The sequence below is a fragment of the Prionailurus viverrinus genome, chromosome B4, assembly GCF_022837055.1.
Source record: "Prionailurus viverrinus isolate Anna chromosome B4, UM_Priviv_1.0, whole genome shotgun sequence".
In the NCBI taxonomy this organism is placed as follows: Eukaryota; Metazoa; Chordata; class Mammalia; order Carnivora; family Felidae; genus Prionailurus; species Prionailurus viverrinus.
Window position 1 is genome coordinate 35,594,551 of NC_062567.1, and position 13,441 is coordinate 35,607,991.

Genomic DNA, 13,441 nt, shown 5'->3' on the forward strand with positions numbered 1-13,441 from the left:
AATCAGAATCACCTGGGGGAACTGTTGCCTTTTTTTTTTTTCTTTGTATTTCCAGCCTCTGAATCATTCTATTTGGGAGAGAAGGCTTGTGGCATCTGTTTTGCTTGAAAGCACTGACGGTGATCCTGATTATCCAGGTTTGGAATCATCATTTAGAGTTTACCTATACCTTCTGCTAAAATTTTTAAGAGGGAAAACTCAAGCTCTGAACTATACAGAAAAGCCCCATCCACACATAGATAATTCTGAGTTAACTGCATATGGAATTGCCCCTTTGGCGTGGCTTTCTGGGCCTACAGATGCACGAGGGCTTCCCTGGGTGCATGCTGATGCTTTTCAGCCCTACCCCGCTTGGGAACATGCCTGGTTTTCCAGAGAATGATGGAACATTCTGGTGCTTAGCCTGGTTTTCCAGAGAATGACAGAACATTCTGGTGCTTGGCCTGGTTTTCTAGAGAATGATGGAACTTGTTCTTCTACCTGCCATGATGGCCCTCTGATATTCCTTCACCCCACCACCACCGCCAAATTCAGTGTGACATGCCACCTCTCTGGCTAGATCCTGGGCTCTTGGTCCAAAACAAGGGCCTCAGAAACTACACCCCCTGCTGACGGCAGACAGCATGTTTCTATAAGTTTGCTTCTATCCATCACTATTGATCCCAGACTATTTGAACAGCCTCTGCCTGCTTTAGTATATATCAAGATTTAGGGATGTCTGGGTGGCTCAGCCGGTTGAGCATCCGACTCATGATTTTGGCTTAGGTCACAATCTCGCTGTTCGTGGGATCGAGCCCCACATTGGGCTCTGTGCTGACCTCATGGAGTCTGCTTGGGGTTCTCCTCTCTCTCTCTCTCTCTCTCTCTCTCTCTCTCTGCCCCTCCCCTGCTCATGTTGTCTCTCTCTTTCAAAATAAATAAACATTAAAAAAATTTTTTAAAGATTTAGATATTAGGAGACAAATTAGGGATTAAATGTCTGTGGCTGGGAAAAGAACGGGTGATGCAAAAGAAGGCATGGCCTCTATTTCTCCATTATGGCTATATTAGATCAGTGATTTTCAAAGGGAAATCCTCTCGTCTAACAAAATTGTACCTGGGCCTCCAATGTAGAAAACTGAATGAAGAGTGGCTCTGACCAACATGGGTGGTGAAGGACCCAGAATTGTGACCATGGCCCCTTTTCCTGCACTCCCCAGTTCCTGGGGGACATCATTATCTTCCCAGGGCTCCAAGGAAGAAAGGTTGAGAACCAGAGAACCACTGGGTTAGGTAATCCCTAATGTTTCTCCTGGTGCTTAATTTCTGCAAGGAAGATAAATCTGTAGCTGTATCAAAAAAAAATCATGTCATAAATTCTAAAGTTTTAACAGGAATCACTTCCAGATTACCCATACAATTTATTTCCCTTATTAGCTTGGTGCAGAGCCATTCACTAAATTTCAAAACTTATATTTTTTCTACTGTAAGTTTTTTAAGCCCAATACTTTGAGAAATAATTTGTATTAAGCAAATCTCAGAGAAACCTTTGAATTTAGTTTCCATTCTTGTTCCTTATTTTTCCTGGAAATGAGAGGGATGTGGATTAACAGCAGAGAAAGGAATGGCCCAGCCAACCTAAACTAGAAGAGAAACAGATTTTGGTGGGAGGAATCACAGATCTTAGGGCCAAAAGGATGAAGAAATGAACAACTCCAGTATTCTGCCCGCGTAAGGATTCCGTATCCATTCATGCCTCCCACATGTGCTGAGCACTAGTTCTGGGGGGGCCCCATGCCAAGCACCAGTTACACAGTGACAAACATAGTGTCAGTTCTTAGGAGTGACCTTCACAGCAGTGTTACAGTGTGGTCAGGAGGTAAAGGCTATGGCAGGTTCTAGGGGCTTGAGCAGGGATGAACCCCATGAGGACAGAAAACTTGTCTCTTATCTGCTGTTAGAATTCCCAGTGCCTGGCAGTGGTTTCAACAAATAAATGAACAAAGCATGGATCCCGCCAGTGGAAGGAGTTGGGACATCCTCTCTGACTGTTTGGTTAAATACTCAGCTGAGGCCCTGTAAAACACATATGTGGCTTGTCCACACTGACTTTGGCCTTGTGAAGGCTACATGTGAGGGGTAGAGGAAGAACATGCAGATGGTCAGAAAGTAAAAAGCACTTATAAGCGACTTATTGTTGGGGTGCCTGGGTGGCTCAGTTGGTTAAGTGTCTGACTTCAGCTCAGGTCATGATCTCATGGCTTGTGAGTTAGAGCCCCGATGGCCCCACGTCAGGCTCTGTGCTGACAGCTCAGAGCCTGGAGCCTGCTTCAGATTCTGTGTCCTTCTCTCGCTCTGCCCCTCCCCTGCTCATGCTCTCTCTCTCTCTCTCTCAAGAATAAATAAACATTAAAAAATTTTTTTTAAAAGTGACTTATTGCAAGTATAAATCAAGAGAGTAGAGTCCCACAGATAACCCAGAATTCACAGAAGAGTACTGTTGCCTGTGTGCCCTGCCCAGGGTAACTTTGGGGTGAGCCAGGGGCCCTCACATTGTGAAGGGATGTGACAGAGGCCCCAAAACACTGCGTGGTGCTTCTCCTAGGCTAGGCATAGCTGGGCTCCCTGCAGCTGGAACAGTGCGGGGATGAAAAGGGGGAAGAACACGGTGGGACTCAGTTTAAATGTGGGTTTCTCAGGGAAACCTCCTTGATGCTCCACTCTAAGCCCCTCCCCCAATCCTATGCCACTCGCTCATGGCGCTTATGGCAATTGCAGTGACACAGTTATTGATATAATTTGTATTTTTCAAGTCCCCGCTTCCATGAGGGCAGGGACTGTGTCTGTCTTGTTCATTTCTGAATCCCTAGTACCCAGTACTGGGCTGGATGAATGGCCATATGAACGCCAGAATTGTTTTGTTCGTGGAGAAGGTGGGTTTTGAATTGGGTTTTGGAAGAGCAGAGGGCCAGGCAGGAGATGGGCAGGGACAAAGGGGAGACAGGAGTCAGCATAAGCACTCCTAGGAAGGTCACCAGCTCACCTCCACGCTGCTCAGCCACTGCCGGACCGACAGGAATGACTGTCTGGCTGTGAGATCATACATGACGATGACGCCATCGGCCTTCCTGAAGAACTGCTGGGTGATACAGCAATACCTGCCATCAAGGGATCACAGGTCATGGGCTGCATGGCTCTCCCCCCCCCCCCCCCCCCCACTGCCTGGACCTTCAGCCCTTGTGATGGGCAATGCAGGAGGCAGGGTTTGATCGGGGACGCTCCTCACCTCTCCTGCCCGGCCGTGTCCCACAGCTGCAGGGCCACGTACGAGCCATCCACATGCACCATCTTCACCTGGTAATCGATGCCTGCAAGGTGGAATGAGCCTATCACTTCCAAATCAGAAAAAGATGCCCCCCCCCCACATAGCTGGAAGCACATGAGGCCAAGGGTGACAATCCTCCCCATGCAGTTCCTGGGCGGAGACGTGGGGGACCAGACAGGGAGGCATGGAACCTGAGTTCTGGTCCTGTGTCTGCCACTGCAGGGTGGCTGTGGGGTACTGATCAAATCACTTAACTTCTCTGACTGTAGGTTCCTCACTGTAGTGTAATCCACATGCTCTTTGGGTATACTATAATAAGTATCAGATCACATATGTATAAAAGCAATACACCAAGGCAAAGACAATCATTATTTTTCATGAATTTACTATTGCAAAGATAGAAAAGGAGGAGAGTGTCCTCATATATCTTTCTTCTCCTCCTCCCTAAAATATTTTTCAAAGTTCCCCTAATAAAATCCAAATATCCCTGCAGGAATGGATCATACCTTCAGACTTCCATCACCCAGTCAAAGCTTTGTGGAGGAGTGGGGCAGGGGAAGAGGCGGTAGGCAGATTGGGGGTCAGAAGAGAAGAAAAGGGGTAAGGTAGGGAATCAAAAGCAGCTTTCACCCTTAAGATGGGTTTAGAGCTCCTAATTCCATCCACTGGGCCACTCAAAATCATCTCTCTGAGGCCGGGACCCTACCCAGAGTCTTAGACCAGAGAGACAAGGTCAGAGACATGCATTCTGTACCCCTACAGTGGCCCTCAGAAATAAGGACCTTGATGCAGCTTCTTTGAGAACATACTCTTCTTTCCTACATCGTGTAAGAATGTTCCCAAGTCAGGACGCCTGGGTGGCTCAGGCTGTTGAGGGTCTGACTCATGATTTTAGCTCAGGTCATGGTCCCAAGGTCATGAGATTGAGCCCAATGTCAGGCTCCTTGCTGAGCATGAAGCCTGTTTATGATTCCCTCTATCTCCCCCTACCCCTCACCCTTTCTTGCTCTCTCTCTAAAAAAAAAAAAAGGGGGGGGCCTAGGTGGCTCAGTCGGTTGAGCGTCAGACTTTGGCTCAGGTCATGATCTCATGGTTTGTGGGTTTGAGCCCCACATCGGGCTCTGTGCTGACAGCTCAGAGACTAGAGCTTGCTTCAGATTCTTTGTCTCCCTCTCTCTCTGCCCCTCCCCCACTCTCACTTTGTCTCATTCTGTCTCTCAAAAATAAATAAATGTAAAAAAAAATTAAATAATAAAAAAAGAATGTTCACAAATGCTTAACATTTTTAAAAACATCTTTCCCCCTCATGGTATCAGATCAGGGAACCAGAGGGCATTCCCTGCCTCTTTGAAAAGGCCCAGCCTCTGAGGCCTTTAACATGGAAGGCTCAGCAAGGGACAGCAACAGAATCTTGGACAGAATGGGACAAAAAAGACAACAGAGAAGCAGTAAATAGAAAAGGTCATTCCAGCCAACGTCTACAGGCACAGGCTAGTGCTCTGGGGAGGGGCCCAGGAGTGGCGGGAAGGCGGGAGAGTCATCCACTCCTAGAATGGCAGACCTACAGGGACTCTACAGTCCCTGTGCTTCACAGGTGAGGCCCTGAGAAGGGAGTGCATTTGTGCATTTGAGAGAGAAAAAGAGTGGTTTATCCCATGGGTAGAATGCTTGATATTTCTAGTTTTCTCATGCCATCTCTCAACCTTCACCACACTCCTGTGTCTTTCACATGAGGGTTATTATCCGCACAATGCACGAGCACACGCCTGCATGCACATCTGTACACACATGCACATGCATACACACTCATGCACGGGCACACGCCTGCATGCAAATGCTCACGGGTAAGTGCATGTGTACTCCCCACCCCCACACCACTGAGGGATGAAGAAGCAGGTGTCCAGCAGCGGTGTGCCTTGTCCACCATTGCTTGCCCAGCTGGGCAGCAGCTACCGCCGAGTTGCAAGCCCAGTTCTGAGGCTCATTCTTCTTTTTGGAGCAGTGCCCTGTGCACAGGGACACCTGGCAGCCTCATTTCACCTAGAAAGTCCAGGGCCAAATGCTCTCATCAAAACGGATTATGACTAGCTGGGCTGAATTTGAAAGGGTGAGTTTTCTTCTTAGCTCAAAGTAGAAGGGCTTCCCCAGTGTGTGTTCCAGGGGATTGAAGGAGCTTCCTGCTTCCTGATAACTGCTCAAGAGAAAGCCAGCCATGGTCAACACACCTTAAGGGCCTGATCTTAAAGTGGCCAGAGGGTCCGAAGCCCCCGAAGACAGAGCCTTCTCCTGAATGGAACGGCATGCATGTGGTGGTGGTGGGGGGGTGGCAGGTGGTGCTGCTTGGGGCAGCTAGGTCTTGGCTGCTGTCATGGTTCTGCTTTACCATAATAGCTAAATTCTTTGCCAGAGGACAGGGAGCTTGTCTTGCAGGGAGCAAAGTGGACCACGGAGTGCTAGACAAAATGGGCTCTGTGCTATGCTGAGCTTGCTGAGGTCCCTGCTGGGTACACAACATACTTCTTTCTGCAACCTCAGACAAAGAGGCCAAGGAAACAGATAAACCCATGGGGAAGGCTGGGGGTGATGGCAGGAGACACAAGGTGTCACAGTCCAATAGTAGAAGAGGCAACGTACAATGATGTGGGACCAGAAGGCCTGGAATAAACTGGTTTCTAAGACCACAACCAGTTCTAATATTTCAGGAGCAGAGGTAACCCTCTGTTCTATGTTCTAGTCTCAGTTCTGCCTCTGACAAGCTGTGTGACCTTGGTGGCATTACGTCATTTTGTGGGGTTTCACTCCTCATCTGCAAATGAGGTGTGATGGAGGGTATGGAGGGGTAGGTCAGACGTTCATAATATTTTTTTTAATGTTTATTAATTTTTGAGAGAGAGAGAGAGAGTGTATGTGAGCAGGGGAAGGACAGAGAGAGAGGGAGACACAGAACCCAAAGCAGGTTCCAGGTTCTGAGCTGTCAGCACGGAGACCGACGCGGGGCTTAAACCCACGAACTGTGAGATCATGACCTGAGCCAAAGTTGGATGGTTAACCAACTGAGTCACCCAGGCGCCCCCAGATGTTCATAATCTTTAAATTCAGCTGTGACATTCAATGAACACATGGAAGTGACCCCCAACTTGCAACCTAACTGGTTTCTGAATGACAGCTGGACCTTAGGAATCCCTGTTCATTGTGAATTATGTCCAGTCTTGTCGTGGGATAGTATGGATTACAGCTGGGCTGATGGAGTCCAGGGAGGGTGACGTTAGCCCTTCTGGACAAGACAGGCCCCAGACATCATTTAGAGTAGGAGGGATATGGGAGTGGGGAGGGTCTTCAAGGTGTCATGGAGAAAAACTCTGGGGATTTCTCTGTAGAAATGCTGAGTAGGAAGGAAACCAGACTCTGGTGGCCAAGAAAAGGCAGAGTGCATTCTGTTGGGGAAAACTTCTAGAAGAAACACGCTCGGTTGTGGCCTATGACTTAAAGCAGGTGTCTGTGAGCCAATGTGGGGCAGCGGAAGGAGCACAGGACTCAGAGTCCTGGTTTCCATGGAGCTTTATCTTCTATTCATCAGCCTTGTCATTGACAAAGTGAGCTCCAACGTTCTACACAAGCCATCATTTGACATCTCCGGGACACCCACAGGGCTCAAGCACCTTCCCATGAAGAAAGCTGGTCCTAAGGTGGGGTGGGCAGGGTGCTCCCAGTCACATTGCTGTGTTGTAGCACTTACATGGTGCACAAGCCACAAGTCGAGCACAGATCACGTTCATATGATGTGGTAGGAGACCTGAAGTCCCCTTTGATAGTGGTGGTAAGACTGAAGGACCTGTAGAGCCCCTGTTAGTACTGTGCTGAGTGTGATGGTGCTGCTGCCCTTAACAGGTGGCAGCCAGAGCCCCAGTCTAGGTTCCCTGCTTTGGCCATAGGCAGGACTCTGGGGCTTTCTGTCTCTTTAAAGGGAGCATCTTTCTGGTGGTTGGCATGACATCTGTTACTGACATGTGTACCAGAACAAGGCACATTATGTGGCAGGGAGACTAATTTCAGCTGCTGTTCCAGCATGTTCTGCGCAGTGTGATGAAGGGCATTCCTGATTTGGAATCTTTGATATTTTTCCCTTCCTAAATTGCAGGTGTTTCCATAATTGGCCTCCTGGGAAGTGCAAATTAGTCTGGTTTTTCCTTTTTCAGAGGCTTCCAGCTCAGGGGCACAAGTTGGAAATGTAAACGGACCCTGATTCCCTGATTTCATCAACCCGAGAGGCACACTGTGTGCACTGCCTAGGGGGATGCCTTTGCCTCCCATGAGTCTGTGCTGGAGCCCTGACCTGGGGTTCCTATCCCATGGAATGCTCCTGGAAAAGTGAGTCTTCCCTCCCACAGCCATTGCCTTCTGCAGCACACTGGGCTCACTCCCAGACCTGCCTCTCAAGGCCAGACTCTTCCAGGCTTGAGTCACACGCTCTGCCCCTCTTCCTGTCAGGGTCCTGATTCTTCATCTGGGGACTCTCTCAGTCTTTGGGTGGAATGAGGCAGAAGGGAGGGGACAGGAGAATGTTCCAGATGTGATAACAGCATAGGAAAAGACCCAACCATAAGAACAGGATGCCTGAAGTGTATGGGAAGGGATCCACATGCAGGAAAAAATTTGGAAGGAAAGGGAAGAACATGGAGTCTCCCCAGGCAGGGCCCTGGAGCAGGGAAAGTCTGTCTTATAGAGCCAGCTTGTCAGATAGCCAAAGGTCAAACATGGTCTGCACTGAGAACCAGGCTTGGAAGCCTTCCTGGATGACCTGGTTCAAATCCTCCAGGAGGAAAAACTTGAAGCCCCAAGGTGGACATGTCCTCCAGAGGTCACACAGCTGATCAGCCAGCGGCAGAGTTGGGATGAAGATCCAGGTCCTCTGGTGTCCCACTGAACTTTAACAGCCTCCCCTGCCTATATCAATGTGTGCCCAACTCTCGTGGCAGGGAAGTGTCCTCACCACCCACTGGGTGCTGGGCACACACAACTCAATACTGTTAGGAGATACTGTGGGATGGACTAGAAGGGATATGCAGGGGGCCGATATCAGCACTAAACCAGCTGAGGGGATGTGGACAAGCGTCCTTAACCTCTCTGGGCCTCAGTTTCCTGATCTCTCCATTGGGCTGATAACAGGGGTTGTGTGAACACAGATTTGAAGAGATGAACATAAAAGCCCATGCTAACTATGCAGGTCACATCAATGTATTTTCAAATCCTGCTGACCGATCACTACAGTTAAATGGTACATAGTAGGTGCTTAAGGGATTTATGTTTTGCTTGAGTGATTCAAACAAAAGCTAAAAGGTCAGTACACCCTTGAGTCTTGTCACATATTCCAATGCAGTGAGCAAAGGCCTCCATGTGAATAAAATATTACTCAGGAGTGGGAACACATTAAGCCATGATCATCCATTAGTGGCTGAGCCTAATGATGAAACCCAGCTGTCACCCAGCAGGCCTGGGATGCAGAATGGGTAAAATGTGATGGTAAATGAAGCCACCCAATGCACTGTCCTCCACTCCACCCATCTACACACACACACACACACACACACACACACACACACACAGGAGGGCAGGTAAGAAGCTGCTGGCCCCTGGGGGAGGTGGGGATACACACACACACACACACACACACACACCGGAGGGCAGGGCAGGAAGCTTCTGGCCCCTGGGGTGGGGATTGTGGTGTCAGGTGTGCACCTGAGGAAAAGCATGAACACTCAGGGCCCTGCTGAAAATGGAGAAAAAAAGATAAGAAATAGATGGGCTCAGAGACGAGGGAGCATGAGGCAAACTTCAGTTCCCCTGAGGCTGGACAGAGGAAGCCTTCTGTGGTTCCGCTCCATGTGGAACAAGCTCAGCAGCTAGCACTGTGCAGGGTGAGGGAGGTGGACTTCACCTTGCCCCTTTAGCCTCACTGGGGAACAAGCGGACACGGGCCCCCCTACCCGCCAGGCCCCCATGGTCACTCCTGCTGGGCCCCCAGTCCCTTCCTGGGCCCCCTTCTCACACCGTCCCCTTCCCAGAGTGGGGCCCGAGAACTCACCTACAGTGGCTGCCAGGCCTGGGGCAAACCGGTCCTCACAGAACCTCCTCAGGAAAGATGTCTTCCCCACGGCTGAGTTGCCCACTAACACAATTTTGAAGAGCCGGTCTGGGATGGAGGGAGAGGCTTCCTCCTGTGGATGGCAGACAGTCTGGCCAACCGCCAGGATGGTCACCAGCCCCTCCTCCTGCTACGACCTGTCCCTACAGTGTCCAGGCGAAGGTGGGGACCTGCCCCCGGACCAGCATGAGGGAGGGCACTCCAGCTTTGGATGCACGTAGCTTTGGGCTCTGGGCACAGAGGCTCCTTCTAGCTTCAGTGGGAGGGAAGAGAGACACTCATTCAACCACGTGTTGTCTGCCTCCTGTGTTGCAGACCCCTGTGTTGTCCCTGAAGACACAGGGACAAGGAGGCAGGCCTGGTTTGCCGTGGAGGGAAGGAGGCAGGCGTGGCAACAAAAAATTATAAAACAAGCTGCTGAGTACTCTAGGAGCACAGAGGAAGAGTCAAGGATCCACAGGGGAGGACACTTTCAGCTGGGGTTTAAAGAGGAGGCAGAGATGCTCCATGCGGGGGAAGGACAGGTGGGATGTTTGCTGGGGGTGGGGGGAGATAGAAAAAAGGAAGCATGTCTATATCACAGGGGCAGAGACTGCCTGGGGTGGGCTAGGGAGCCTTGATTTCTGCCCTATCATTGCAAGCCTGGACTGAATGGAGGATTCTCTTGCCTCCCTGCATATCACTCTTCTGTCCATCTCATCAGCTTCTGTTTAGGACCCCGTTTGCCCTGGGGAACAGTCTCCACTCAGTAGGTTGGGAAATCCACAATGCCAGGCCACTGGACAGGGCTTTCCAGAGCCAAACAGTCACTGTACTCCTTCTCCTGTGCCCAGCAGCAGTAGGGAGATAGACTGGGAGCCGGCCTGCTCTTTAGTCTGGGATGCTAGAGCCCAGTGGGGAATGGACTTGCTCCAGGACTGCCAGGAGCAGCAGAGTAAGGAGCCGCCTTCTGGCACAAAGTCCTCTCAGCTGCATGATCCTCCCTTCCATTGAGCTGCTTGTGTGCTCGCCCAAATCCTGCCTCTGGGCCCAGCACCGCCTGCCCAAGCCAGGAGGCTCTTTTGAATCTATTTAGAAGCGGATTTGGGGGAATTAGCTCCTCTCATTGAGCAAATACTATAATGGAGTGACAGCAGATATTAGCAGAACTTGAGTCTCAGAGAAAAGCCATTAACAGCCTTTTGGGGAGAAATCAATTCCATGTAGTACTTAGGAGGGAATTCAAGGTCAATTACAGGAGTTTAAACTAAACCTTTAAAAAACCGCACACTCATAAACTATGCTCTCTGCCCTGTTTTCTTTATCCTTGTAATGCAGAAGGGCATCCAACCTGATGGTCTCTGCTCAGCCTCTCTGCCTCCAACTGTCATCTATTTGAGACTACAGCTCAGTGCAGCAGTCTGTGTATCCCTAGGCACAGTGACAGGTGGGGAATGTGAGGCCTAGGGCAAGAGAAGGAGGTTCTGGCTGCAGATGCTGTGCTGGCCCTGCTCCAAGAAGAGCACATTTTTTTGTAGGCCAAAGAAGGTCAACATACTGATGGTCCAGCTCTAGGCAGGACCCAGTTGACAGGTGCAGGGAACTCCTAGTCATGTTTACTCATGTAACCTGTGTCCCCTCTGGGGGGCAGTCTGCAGTGAGGCAACCAGACTGGGGTGCCAGGGCTAGAGAAAGACCTGTTCTCATTCTCCTTCCTAGCACTTTTTTTTTTTAAATAAGCTCTAGGAAACTAAAGGTAATACATGCTAATTTTTAAAATTAGGGAAAACAAGGGCACCTGGTGGCTCAGTTGGTTAAGCGGCCAACTTCGGCTCAGGTCATGATCTCACGGTTTGTGAGTTCGAGGCCTGTGTCAGGCTCTGTGCTGACAGCTCAGAGCCTGGAGCCTGCTTCAGATTCTGTGTCTCCCCTTTCTCTGCCATTCCCCAACTTGTGCTCTGTCTCTCTCTCTCTCTCTTAAAAATTAACATTAAAAAAATAATAAAAAAATAAAATTAAGAAAAACAGAAAAGTAGAGAAGAAAATAATTACTCATAATCTACCTTACCACCCAGAAGTGGTCAGTATTTGTATTTGGATGCATTTCTTCCAGGCTTTTTTCCATATAGATGAATGAATATATGTTTTACTTAAAGAGATTTGAGATATTGGGGCGCCTGGGTGGCTCAGTCAGATAGGTGTCCGACTCTTGATTTTGGCTCAGGTCACAATCTCATAGTTTGTGGGTTTGAGCCCTGCATCGGGCTCTGCACTGACAGTGTGGAGCTTGCTTGGGATTCTCTCTCTCCCTCTCTCTCTCTGCCCCTCCCCCACTCGTTCTCTTCTGCTCTCTCAAAATAAACAAACTTAATAAAATAAAATAAAAAGATTTGAGATATTATATACTATTTTATTTTACTTTCTCATATATTATTAAATTATAAATATTTTTCTGCATCACTAAAGTTTCTTGAAAATGTTATTTTTAGCAGTGCTACGTAATCTATTGAGTTAATACACTTGAATTTATGTTTCTCTCATTGGACATTTTTTCAAGTGTTTACAAATATACATAACCATTGTTGAGTTAAGTCTTTTTCTGAATCTGGTTATTTCCTTAGGAAAGATTGCTAGGACGAGAAGTGCCAGTTTGTAGGATGTGGAATTTTTAAGTTCTTGATTCCTGTTATCAAACCGCTTTCCAGAAAGGCTGTACCAATTTATTCCTTAGCAGCCTTGCATGGGAGGGCCTGCCTCACAGCGCTCTTCTAAAGACCAGAGCCTCCACCGAAGCTGCTATTGCCTCCTCGTACAGCGTATTTCCCCATTGCTGTAGTTTCTGTCCTGGGCTAACTATTGGCACACCTGGGGCAGCCAGCACTGACAGGAGAGCACATGGTGAGAAGCCTGGGCGCATGTCCCCGTGGGGCTAGACCAGGCCCCACTCTTCTGGGCTTCTGTGTCCCTCTCTGCCACATGGGAGAAGCCATTTCTGATGCACCCCATCAGACAACTGTGGGGATCACATGGCCCAGCACACATGGATGCTTAGTTTTTCCCTTTATCTGGTCTCCTACTGACCTCTTAACACTTTTATATTGGGGGGTATATCTTGGGATATTTAAAACCCCTATGTGCCCCCTGCCTGCAAGTGTAGGTCTGTGATGAAGGGTACATGGAAGGGCGTGTAGGAAGGAGGAGCTCCTACCCACCACTGGTGCTATCCAGTTCTCAGTTTCCCCTGGCTTAGGGCCCTTCAGGGAAAGGATATGTAGGCATGAATGTTAAGCCAGGCCCAAGAATGACAATGATGCCGACAGGTCCCTGCAGTGGTCAGAAAGGTTTCCTGTCATACATGCTAACACAGCCATTTGAAAATGCTCCAGTGGTAAGGGCTCAGGTCTAAAGGGCTGCCCCAGTGGACAGGGGGGAGCCTTTTTCACATTGTCGTGGACATTTCTATAGCCTTTTAGAGGGTCAAGTGGGAGGTGAAAGGGCTTGAGGAGTCTATTCATGGGCCTGGATCACCAACAAGGTGAGGAACATCATCACCGTGAACAAGAGGAAGATGGTTAATATGGCCTACTTCTCCCACAGGATTTAGCAGGAATACCTGGTAGGGAGTGCAGGAGGGATGTGGGAAGAGAGGGTCACCCCAAAGGGAGGCATGGGCAGGGCATTTGGGAATGAAAACATGATTAGCTGATCAGGAACTGAGAGAAAAATGATGGTACACAAACTTCACAGAGCAATGATTGGCCTTGTTGGGAACAGTCACAGAATGTGAGAGAGGATGTGTAATTTCAAAAGTATGTGATAATTTTATGCTAAGAGCCAAGCAGATTGTTTGTCTAAAGTAGCTACTCAGTAAATGCTTCTGAATCTGAATCAGAAATGAGAACATAGGGAGTGGGGAAAACAACAGAAGTTATAGAGTATTTACCAGGACCCCTGAGTCTCCCCAGTGACACTCAGTTCAGCAGGGCAAGCTGGTATCAGAAGGACACAAATATGAT

The 13,441-nt window shown here is 49.0% G+C and overlaps 1 protein-coding gene across 10 annotated transcripts in view; it reads right to left on the reverse strand.

Annotated features, from left to right (window-relative positions):
• Positions 1–13,441, reverse strand: part of CRACR2A (calcium release activated channel regulator 2A) — a 136,406-nt gene that overhangs the window by 13,288 nt on the left and 109,677 nt on the right. For all 10 annotated transcript variants that reach the window (XR_007153947.1, XR_007153948.1, XM_047866688.1 and 7 more), the window contains 3 exons: positions 9,387–9,519; positions 3,266–3,347; positions 3,023–3,137 (listed from right to left, as the gene is read on the reverse strand). Coding sequence is in view for 8 of the 10 variants with exons in the window: in XM_047866688.1 (XP_047722644.1) it covers positions 3,023–3,137; positions 3,266–3,347; positions 9,387–9,519 (330 nt within the window). In the remaining 2 variants the exon portion in view is untranslated. The remainder of the gene's footprint in view (positions 1–3,022; positions 3,138–3,265; positions 3,348–9,386; positions 9,520–13,441) is intronic.